The sequence below is a fragment of the Mya arenaria genome, chromosome 13 (assembly GCF_026914265.1).
Source record: "Mya arenaria isolate MELC-2E11 chromosome 13, ASM2691426v1".
Lineage (NCBI taxonomy): Eukaryota > Metazoa > Mollusca > Bivalvia > Myida > Myidae > Mya > Mya arenaria.
The window spans coordinates 23,414,576-23,425,473 of record NC_069134.1 but is presented as its reverse complement, the minus strand read 5'-3'; the positions used below and the strand labels follow the sequence as shown (position 1 = coordinate 23,425,473).

The 10,898-nt window shown below is 37.2% G+C and overlaps 1 protein-coding gene across 1 annotated transcript; it reads right to left on the bottom strand.

The window, feature by feature from the left end:
• Positions 1–9,348: 9,348 nt before the first annotated feature.
• LOC128215140 (histidine-rich protein PFHRP-II-like) lies at positions 9,349–10,218 on the bottom strand. The gene has a single exon (XM_052921858.1). It carries the CDS (start codon positions 10,216–10,218, stop codon positions 9,349–9,351), a length of 870 nt encoding a protein of 289 aa, XP_052777818.1.
• Between the last annotated feature and the right edge of the window lie 680 nt (positions 10,219–10,898).

Here is a 10,898-nt window from a genome sequence, read left to right as displayed (position 1 = left end):
GACTAACAAACCACATAGTGTTGGAGCTTTGAACCTTGTACTTTTAATACATAAGTAAGCCCCAGCCTGGTGCCCTGACTTTAAACTCTTAAGTTTTGTGTGCTGAAACATATAATGTAATTTAAGGATTGAATGTTAAAGTATTTTGGTTCAGGAGTATATGAACATTTTGTCAGTGAATGCTGAGGACTTCACAATTATCCTTGCACTGAACAAATGTTTCTGTACACAGATGAGCGATAAAATTATAAAATAGTCAATATCTATATTTACACCATCACCGGATACCCCCGATACTCTACTGTGCTATGCATAGACAATTTGGCTAAGAAAATATCACAATCATTAATAACTAATGGGGCCGTTTTATTGGTTCCGCAAGGAACTTTATGATGCGGAAATATGCACAGACACTCATACTAATATATTCTGATAGAAAAGGTATTCTGTTGAAAGCTCTAATTGTACTTAGTCGCCAGATCACTTCAAATTTTAAAACAGACACTTAGACCACTCACCTGTGGAGACAACTGGCAATACAGGGTTATTGAAAAGCTTTTAATTGTATTTAAATGTATTTTCAAACAAAATTTTGTTGGTCAATTTTCCCACATAATGTTAGAAGCATAACAGAAGTAGTACCACGGTTTCTGATGATGAATTTTCACTGAAAATTTGTAAACAAAACTCTGGTATAATCAAACTAAAACGCTGAAAATAATGCTTCCAAGACAAAAGATAGTACTATAGTATAAATTTGGTTGTTTGAACAGTGGCAGTGTCAATGATGTCACTTGTTTCATTAGCAACAACTGCAATAAAATGTCATTTGACCAATCACAAGCACTGTTTTTGTTCTATCAAAGTTATTCCATAGATGTTGCATTCATGGAATATGAAAGCAATGGAAAGGATATGCATCCATGTAAGGAAGCGCCATAGGAGTGTAAATATCATACAGTTATGTAAGTTTAAAGTACAGTTCATAGTCAGAAATGTGATATATAAAAGTACAGTTATGTTTTCTATTTCATTTCATTTTATGCCAAACATAAAATATTTATGATCTTAACCTCAAGTTAAATAAACAAATAAACATAGTGTAGGAGTTCCATTTTTTAAGCAGGGTATTTTATTTCATATGTTATTTCAATTTAAAACACATGCACACAGGCACTGATTCCTCTGGATAGCCAAACTAATGAATGGCTAAATGTCCTGATACACAGTGGATTATTGCTCCTGCATTTGGTAATGTCCAGAATCTATGCCCCTCACCGCCCACGACAAGAACAAAATCTGCACTCGTACATTGGTAACAGTAAACAAACTGAAAAATATTCTTGTTTGATAATCAACAAACAACTGCATCCTATTTTGCGATAATAATTATAATAATAAATAAGCTATTATTTTATAAGATGGGAATTACAACCTGCTTCCTAGTCAAATGAATTACAACCAATTGAGCATATCATTAATACTAGTTTGTCCACGAGAAAAATGTAAAATTTTATAAAACCAATAGTAACATATCAAATATAAATGCACTACCATATTTAACCTAATCAATTCCGATCATAAACACATTCATAAAATAAATGTTAGCTGGTAAGGCATTCAGCTAAAGTTGAGACGGGGAGTGCATATAGTTACTATTGTGTCCTGTCTTGTAGTGCATAGTTACTATTGTGATATCCTGTCTTGTAGTGCATAGTTACTATTGTGATATCCTGTCTTGTAGTGCATAGTTACTATTGTGATATACTATCTTGTAGTGCATAGTTACTATTGTGATATACTATCTTGTAGTGCATAGTTACTATTGTGATATACTATCTTGTAGTGCATAGTTACTATTGTGATATACTATCTTGTAGTGCATAGTTACTATTGTAATATACTGTCTTGTAGTGCATTGTTAGTGTTGTGATATTCTGTCTTGTAGTGCATAGTCACTATTGTAATATACTGTCTTGTAGTGCATAGATAGTGTTGTGATACTCTGTTTTGTAGTGCATAATTACTATTGTGATATACTGTCTTGTAGTGCAAAGTTTATGTTGTGATATACTGCCTTGTAGTGAAAGTTTATGTTGTGATATACTGTCTTGTAGTGCATAGTTAGTGTTGTGATATACTGTCTTGTTGTGCATAGTTAGTGTTGTGATATACTGTCTTGTTGTGCATAGTTAGTGTTGTGATATACTGTCTTGTTGTGCATAGTTAGTGTTGTGATATACTGTCTTGTTGTGCATAGTTAGTGTTGTGATATACTGTCTTGTTGTGCATAGTTAGTGTTGTGATATACTGTCTTGTTGTGCATAGTTAGTGTTGTGATATACTGTCTTGTTGTGCATAGTTAGTGTTGTGATATACTGTCTTGTTGTGCATAGTTAGTGTTGTGATATACTGTCTTGTTGTGCATAGTTAGTGTTGTGATATACTGTCTTGTAGTGGGTAGTTTGTGTTGTAATATACTGTCTTGTAGTGCATAGTTACTATTGTAATATACTGTCTTGTAGTGCATAGTTAGTGTTGTGATATACTGTCTTGTAGTCCATAGTTACTATTGTAATATACTGTCTTGTAGTGCATAGTTACTATTGTAATATACTGTCTTGTAGTGCATAGTTAGTGTTGTGATATTCTGTCTTGTAGTGCATAGTTACTATTGTGATATCCTCTCTTGTAGTGCATAGTTACTATTGTAATATACTGTCTTGTAGTGCATAGTTACTATTGTAATATACTGTCTTGTAGTGCATTGTTAGTGTTGTGATATTCTGTCTTGTAGTGCATAGTTACTATTGTGATATACTGTCTTGTAGTGCATAGTCACTATTGTAATATACTGTCTTGTAGTGCATAGTTAGTGTTGTGATATTCTGTCTTGTAGTGCATAGTTACTATTGTGATATACTATCTTGTAGTGCATAGTTACTATTGTGATATACTATCTTGTAGTGCATAGTTACTATTGTGATATACTATCTTGTAGTGCATAGTTACTAATGTAATATACTGTCTTGTAGTGCATTGTTAGTGTTGTGATATTCTGTCTTGTAGTGCATAGTCACTATTGTAATATACTGTCTTGTAGTGCATAGTTAGTGTTGTGATATTCTGTCTTGTAGTGCATAGTTACTATTGTGTCCTGTCTTGTAGTGCATAGTCACTATTGTAATATACTGTCTTGTAGTGCATAGTTTATGTTGTGATATACTGCCTTGTAGTGCATAGTTAGTGTTGTAATATACTGTCTTGTAGTGCATAGTTTATGTTGTAATATACTGTCTTGTAGTGCATAGTTTATGTTGTAATATACTGTCTTGTAGCACATAGTTAGTGTTGTAATATACTGTATTGTTGTGCATAGTTAGTGTTGTAATATACTGTCTTGTAGTGCATAGTTTATGTTGTAATATACTGTCTTGTAGCACATAGTTAGTGTTGTGATATACTGTATTGTTGTGCATAGTTAGTGTTGTGATATACTGTCTTGTAGTGCGTAGTTTATGTTGTAATATACTGTATTGTTGTGCATAGTTAGTGTTGTAATATACTGTCTTGTAGTGCATAGTTTATGTTGTAATATACTGTATTGTTGTGCATAGTTAGTGTTGTGATATACTGTCTTGTAGTGCATAGTTTATGTTGTAATATACTGTATTGTTGTGCATAGTTAGTGTTGTGATATACTGTCTTGTAGTGCGTAGTTTGTGTTGTAATATACTGTCTTGTAGTGCATAGTTAGTGTTGTAATATACTGTCTTGTAGTGCATAGTTACTGTTGTGATATTCTGTTTTGTAGTGCAATATAACTATTGTGATATACTGTCTTGTAGTGCATTATTACTATTGTGATATTCTGTCTTGTAGTGCATTGTTACTATTGTGATATTCTGTCTTGTAGTGCATTATTACTATTGTGATATACTGTCTTCTAGTGCATTATTACTATTGTGATATACTGTCTTGTAGTACATAGTTTCTGTTGTGATAATCTGTCTTGTAGTGCATTATTACTATTGTGATATTCTGTCTTGTAGTGCATTATTACTATTGTGATATTCTGTCTTGTAGTGCATTATTACTATTGTGATATACTGTCTTGTAGTGCATTATTACTATTGTGATATACTGTCTTTTAGTGCATAGTTAGTGTTGTGATATCCTGTCTGTTCTTTATTGCAATGGTTAGTGTTGTGGTATTCTGTCTTGTAGCATATAGTTATTGTTGTGATGTACTGTCTTGTTGTGCATAGTTAGTGTTGTGATATTCCATCTTGTAGTGCATAGTTAGTGTTGTGATATTCTGTCTTAGTGCATGGTTTGTGTTGTGATATACTGTCTTGTAGTGCTACCTTGCAGTTTGATATATATGGTGGGTAGTGCATATAACTAGTGTTGTCATATACTTTCTAGTAGTGCACATATAAAACTGTTGTGGTTTATTTGGTGAAACTGCATACAGTTGCTGTTATGATATTTACTGACTAGGACTTCACAGTACACTAACAATATTCAGTGAACGCACAAACTATTATGAAAACTGTATGATAAATATGTATTGAATTTAAGATTCAAGGAAGTAAAAATACTTCAAAGCAATAGTCCACCATACCATTAAAATGCTAAACATGTCATTTTCAAACATTTAAATTACAATGATGACCTGATTACAGTTTTCTTCAGCAATTATCAGATACCACCTGAGTGAATTCATGCATTTAAGAATGGTTCAGTTTAGCAGTCCTGGTATTTTACACTAGCCTTCATCTAAATTCAAATCACTTCCGCATAAAGTTTCTGAATGATCTCTTTCTTCCAGAATATATTTAAGGGGCACACTTACAGATTACCCATTTTGACAACTTTTTTTTTTTTTTTCTCAATGAGTCAATGTTTGCTTAAATGTCTTGAAACCAGTGATATAAGACTGCTGATCAGATCGCATTTGCTTGATTGAGGGTAAGCAACGCCATCAAACCTTTTTTTTTAACGTAAATATGAAAATCTGCAATCTGATCTTTTGTTATCAGTCTTATATCACTGGTTTCCAGACATTTACACAAAAAAAATAGCTAAAGCCAAGACCAAAAAATAAAAAGTTGCCAATACAGTCAATCTGTGAGAGTGCAGCTTTAAAGGGGCATGATACAGTTTTACAGGATGATGTACACATGAAACATATTAATTATAGTGCATTATTATATTTAACTCATTTGACTTTACTGATCAAAATATAAAAAAACACATAAGTTTTGTGTTCATTATAAAAATAATAGCCTTAAAACTTAGATGGGGTTTTCAATTAACAGCTATGTGGCCACGAATTCCCAAGTTTAAAAGCGCAAACAAATATACATGTAACTGATTTATTTGTTCACAAATCAAATTCCTTTTTATGCTTTGATCATAAAAGTCAAAAGAGTTGACCTAATTATTCCTTAAATAAATACATTTATTTTGTGCGTCAATGACGTGTAAAACTATGGTTGTGCCACTTTAATTTTGTGGTAAGTCCTGTGTGGCGGCTGTTAACATTCCCTCCGTATTTTGTCCACAGATTAGCTGTTTAGCTTATCGTCCATCAGGATCACCAAATATGTATTTATGTTTCCTGGAAACAGAATACGGCATAAATCAGTGCTTAGTACTTAAAGGGGGAATTGACAGAGCTATACTAATCATTGATGTCCATGACAATTTCAATTAAACAGAGACTGCTGGTTTCATTCTTCAGATGAAGTTTGTGCTCCCGAAGGATTCCTCTTCCAGGAAATGTTTTCCTCTCCACATTGCAAATCATTGTCCTTGGAATTACCAGACCTTTCATGACTTAAATTCCTGCGGAGAAAAGGTCCTTAGACATGAATAACTGGTGGATGGAGGAAACACCTAGTGCTTCCCCAATGTGGCCATGACCCTATAACAGTTCAAACAAACCTGTGTTGTCAATAAGTTTTTTGAACTTGTATTAACTTGTAAAGTCTAATAGACTTTATAAGTCAATACAAGTTCAAAAAACTTATCTCCAAATCTTTTAAAACATGGGAGGTGGTTTTCCTTGTTTGGTGTTTGTTTGGCCTTGATCCTTGCACCTTTAAACAGGATCTTGGTTCATAAACAAACTCTTAGATTCCTATTAAGTTGCTTAAGCATGCAAAACAACTAGCAGTGTATAGTGTAGTGTGCATGGGAACAGAACCAGCCATCAGGTTAGTTTGGTAGATAGAGCTTTGTGTGGGTGTTCCAGCGGTCACGTTTTTTGGGAGGGCCTGCAACAAACAGACTTTTCATTGCAGGTTTACTTCACTGTTGTCATGAGTGAGGGATGTGACATGGGTAATAACCAGTTGAATGGTTTGCTCAGATAGTACTTAGTGTCAGTGCTAGTGCTCCGGCAGTCAGAGTCATAACTTAAGCCCCCCTCCACACACACACACCATGCACTCGTTTCCTCTGTTTTGAAATGAGAAGATGAAGATACAAGTTATAGCACTTGTACCAATAGACAATAGTTATACTTAAAAATTATGAAATAAATTCGAAGAATTAACTGACTGTCAGTCTTCCTTGACAGTAATTAAACAAGAGCACCGCGAAACGGAGCATTATACGCCCGAAGAAGATTCGGCTTGAGGTCCTTTAAATGTAGTGATGATTTGTATAAAGTTATTTGAAAATCGCTTTATTAGTTACCAAGTTATGGCCCGGACACGGAATTGCTAACGGACGAGTAACAAAGATGTGGCCCGGACACAGAATTGCTAATGCCCCCCCATGGTGATTCTAGTCTTTGAGGTATGGACCTGGAAATTGCGCGCGACACATCCTTTTAATGTAGTGATGATTTGTATAAGGTTATTTGAAAATCGCTTTATTAGTTACCAAGTTATGGCCCAGACACGGAATTGCTAACGGACGAGTTACAAAGATGTGGCCCGGACACAGAATTGCTAACGCCCCCCCATGGTGATTCTAGTCTTTGAGTTATGGCCTGGACATGGAATTGCTAATGTCCCCCCCCCCATGGTGATTCTAGACTTTGAGGTATGGACCTGGAAATTGCATGTGACACATCCTTTTAATGTAGTGATGATTTGTATAAAGTTATTTGAAAATCACTTTATTAGTAACAAAGATGTGGCCCGGACACAGAATTGCTAACGCCCCCCCCCCCCATGGTGATTCTAGTCTTTGAGGTATGGACCTGGAAATTGCGCGTGACACATCCTTTTAATGTAGTTATGATTTGTATAAAGTTATTTGAAAATGACTTTATTAGTTACCAAGTTATGGCCCAGACACGGAATTGCTAACGGACGAGTAACAAAGATGTGGCCCGGACACAGAATTGCTAATGCCCCCCATTGGTGATTCTAGTCTTTGAGTTATGGCCTGGACATGGAATTGCTAATGTCCCCCCCCCATGGTGATTCTAGACTTTGAGGTATGGACCTGGAAATTGCATGTGACACATCCTTTTAATGTAGTGATGATTTGTATAAAGTTATTTGAAAATCACTTTATTAGTAACAAAGATGTGGCCCGGACACAGAATTGCTAACGCCCCCCCCCATGGTGATTCTAGTGTTTGAGGTATGGACCTGGAAATTGCGCGCGACACATCCTTTTAATGTAATGATGCTTTGTATAAAGTTATTTGAAAATGACTTTATTAGTGACCAAGTTGTGGCCCGGACACAGATTTGCTAACACACCCCCATGGTGATTCTAGTCTTTGAGGTATGGACCTGGAAATTGCGCGCGACACATCCTTTTGATGTAGTGATGATTTGTATAAAGTTATTTGAAAATCGCTTTATTAGTTACCAAGTTATGGCCCGGAAACAGAATTGCTAATGCCCCCCCATGGTGATTCTAGTCTTTGAGGTATGGACCTGGAAATTGCGCGCGACACATCCTTTTAATGTAATGATGCTTTGTATAAAGTTATTTGAAAATGACTTTATTAGTGATAAAGTTGTAACGCCCCCCCATGGTGATTCTAGTCTTTGAGGTATGGACCTGGAAATTGCGCGCGACACACCCTTTTAATGTAATGATGCTTTGTATAAAGTTATTTGAAAATGACTTTATTAGTGACAAAGTTGTGGCCCGGACACGGAATTGCTAACGCACCCCCATGGTGATTCTAGTCTTTGAGGTATGGACCTGGAAATTGCGCGTGACACATCCTTTTAATGTAGTGATGATTTGCAGGGGCGGGTCCAGGAATCAACGTTAGAGGGGGCGTAACTAAGGGGGCGCAACCTTTTGACATGCTCCCTCTGAACCGAAAGTGTATGGCATAAACTGTTTGCATAAGGATTGGGGGTTAAGCAATCAAGAAAAATTAACAATTTGTAGTTGGAAATGATGCATTATAGGCGTATTTTATTATTTTTTATCTCCTAAAATGACATAAAAAGTAAACTTTGACGATTTTAGAGGGGGCGCGAGCCGGAAGCGCCCCCCTCTAAATCCGCTAGTGATTTGTATAGTTATTTGAAAATCGCTTTATTAGTTACCAAGTTATGGCCCGGACACGGAATTGCTAACGGACGGACAGACGGACAGACAGACGGACAGACGATGGAGGCCATAACATAATACGACCCTTCAGGCGTATAAAAATGCAACAAAGTCAAAAACCCATAGATCACTACGTAGCCAACGCCTTTTTATGCCTCGCTATAAACATTTTCGGTTCACTTACGAAATGGTATTGTGATCAATCGAATTGGTTTGCTAAATCTAATATCATTCTAACCCTTGTGACATTTCAAAGATAAAGATATAAAGAAAAACGACGACCTTTTATTATCAGTTTTAAAATTAATGTCATATTAAATATGCTAATGTGATCTATATGATCTATAAAAATAATGGATTAAACTTAAAGTGTACCTTATTAAATGTCAAAATGAGAACTACCAGTACTAAAATAGGGAGCTTTATGATAAAAAGATCTTGCAAAACTCAATGCTTCAAGGCAAACACTTTTATCATTGGCCAAGAAGTTGAATGAACTTAATGCAACCATGCTTGATTTTCCCCTAAAGCATAACAAATGTTGTTTACCCCATTTGGCATTTATTTCCCATAAAAAAAATAAGCACACATTTTCAGGTGAATCAAATGTGAACTCATTTACACTGTAGCAAAGGCCGCCTGAAAATTGCTGTGCATTGGCCATTGCCCAAACAAACATTTCAGTGGATAATCTTTTTTAAGACTGATGAATGACTTCTGGCTACTTCTTAACATTATATAGCTCTTTAATACATGTGTCTCTTTTCCCCCTGATGCCCGTAGTGAGAAAGCCAACCGTCTGGTTCATGCAGGTGCATGTTGCTGTCCTGTTAGCTCAGTTGGTAGAGCATGATGCTGTCCTGTTAGCTCAGTTGGTAGAGCATGATGCAGTCCTGTAAGCTCAGTTGGTAGAGCATGATGCTGTCCTGTTAGCTCAGTTGGTAGAACATGATGCTGTCCTGTTAGCTCAGTTGGTAGAGCATGATGCTGTCCTGTTAGCTCAGTAGGTAGATCATGATGCAGTCCTGTTAGCTCAGTTGGTAGAGCATGATGCAGTCCTGTATGCTCAGTTGGTAGAGCATGATGCTGTTCTGTTAGCTCAGTTGGTAGAGCATGATGCCGTCCTGTAAGCTCAGTTGGTAGAGCATGATGCAGTCCTGTAAGCTCAGTTTGTAGAGCATGATGCTGTCCTGTAAGCTCAGTTGGTAGAGCATGATGCAGTCCTGTAAGCTCAGTTGGTAGAGCATGATGCAGTCCTGTAAGCTCAGTTGGTAGAGCATGATGCAGTCCTGTAAGCTCAGCTGGTAGTGCATGATGCTGTTCTGTAAGCTCAGCTGGTAGAGCATGATGCCGTCCTGTAAGCTCAGCTGGTAGAGCATGATGCCATCCTGTTAGCTCAGTTGGTAGAGCATGATGCTGTCCTGTTAGCTCAGTTGGTAGAGCATGATGCAGTCCTGTTGGCTCAGTTGGTAGAGCATGATGCTGTCCTGTTAGCTCAGTAGGTAGAGCATGATGCCGTCCTGTAAGCTCAGTTGGTAGAGCATGATACCGTCCTGTAAGCTCAGCTGGTAGAGCATGATGCCATCCTGTTAGCTCAGTTGGTAGAGCATGATAGTCCTGTAAGCTCAGATGGTAGAGCATGATGCAGTCCTTTAAGCTCAGTTGGTAGAGCATGATGCTGTTCTGTTAGGTCAGTTGGTAGAGCATGATGCCGTCCTGTAAGCTCAGCTGGTAGAGCATGATGCCATTCTGTTAGCTCAGTTGGTAGAGCATGATGCAGTCCTGTAAGCTCAACTGGTAGTGCATGATGCTGTTCTGTTAGCTCAGTTGGTAGAGCATGATGCCGCCCTGTAAGCTCAGCTGGTAGAAAATGATGCCATCCTGTTAGCTCAGTTGGTAGAGCATGATGCCGTCCTGTAAGCTCAGTTGGTAGAGCATGATGCTGTTCTCTTAGATCAGTTGGTAGAGCATGATAGTATTCAGTTAGCTCAGTTGGTAGAGCATGATAGGGATCAGTTTGCTCATTTGGTAGAGCATGATGGCAATCAGTTAGCTCAGTTGGTAGAGCAGGATGGCGATCAGTTAGCTCAGTTGGTATAGAATGATGCAGTCCGGTAAGCTCAGTTGGTAGAGCATGATGCTGTTCTGTGAGATCAGTTGGTAGAGCATGATGGCATTCAGTTAGCTCAGTTGGTACAGCATGATGGTGATCAGTTTGCTCAGTTGGTAGAGCATGATGGCATTCAGTTAGCTTGGTTGGTAGAGCAGGATGGCGATCAGTTAGCTCAGTTGGTAGAGCATGATGACGATCAGTTAGCTCAGTTGGTAAAGGGTGATGGCCAGTTTGTAAAGCA

Coding starts and splice junctions, on each gene's coding strand:
- LOC128215140 (XM_052921858.1), bottom strand. CDS start 10,218: ATGCTCTACCAACTGAGCTTAAAGGACTGCATCATGCTCTACCATCTG.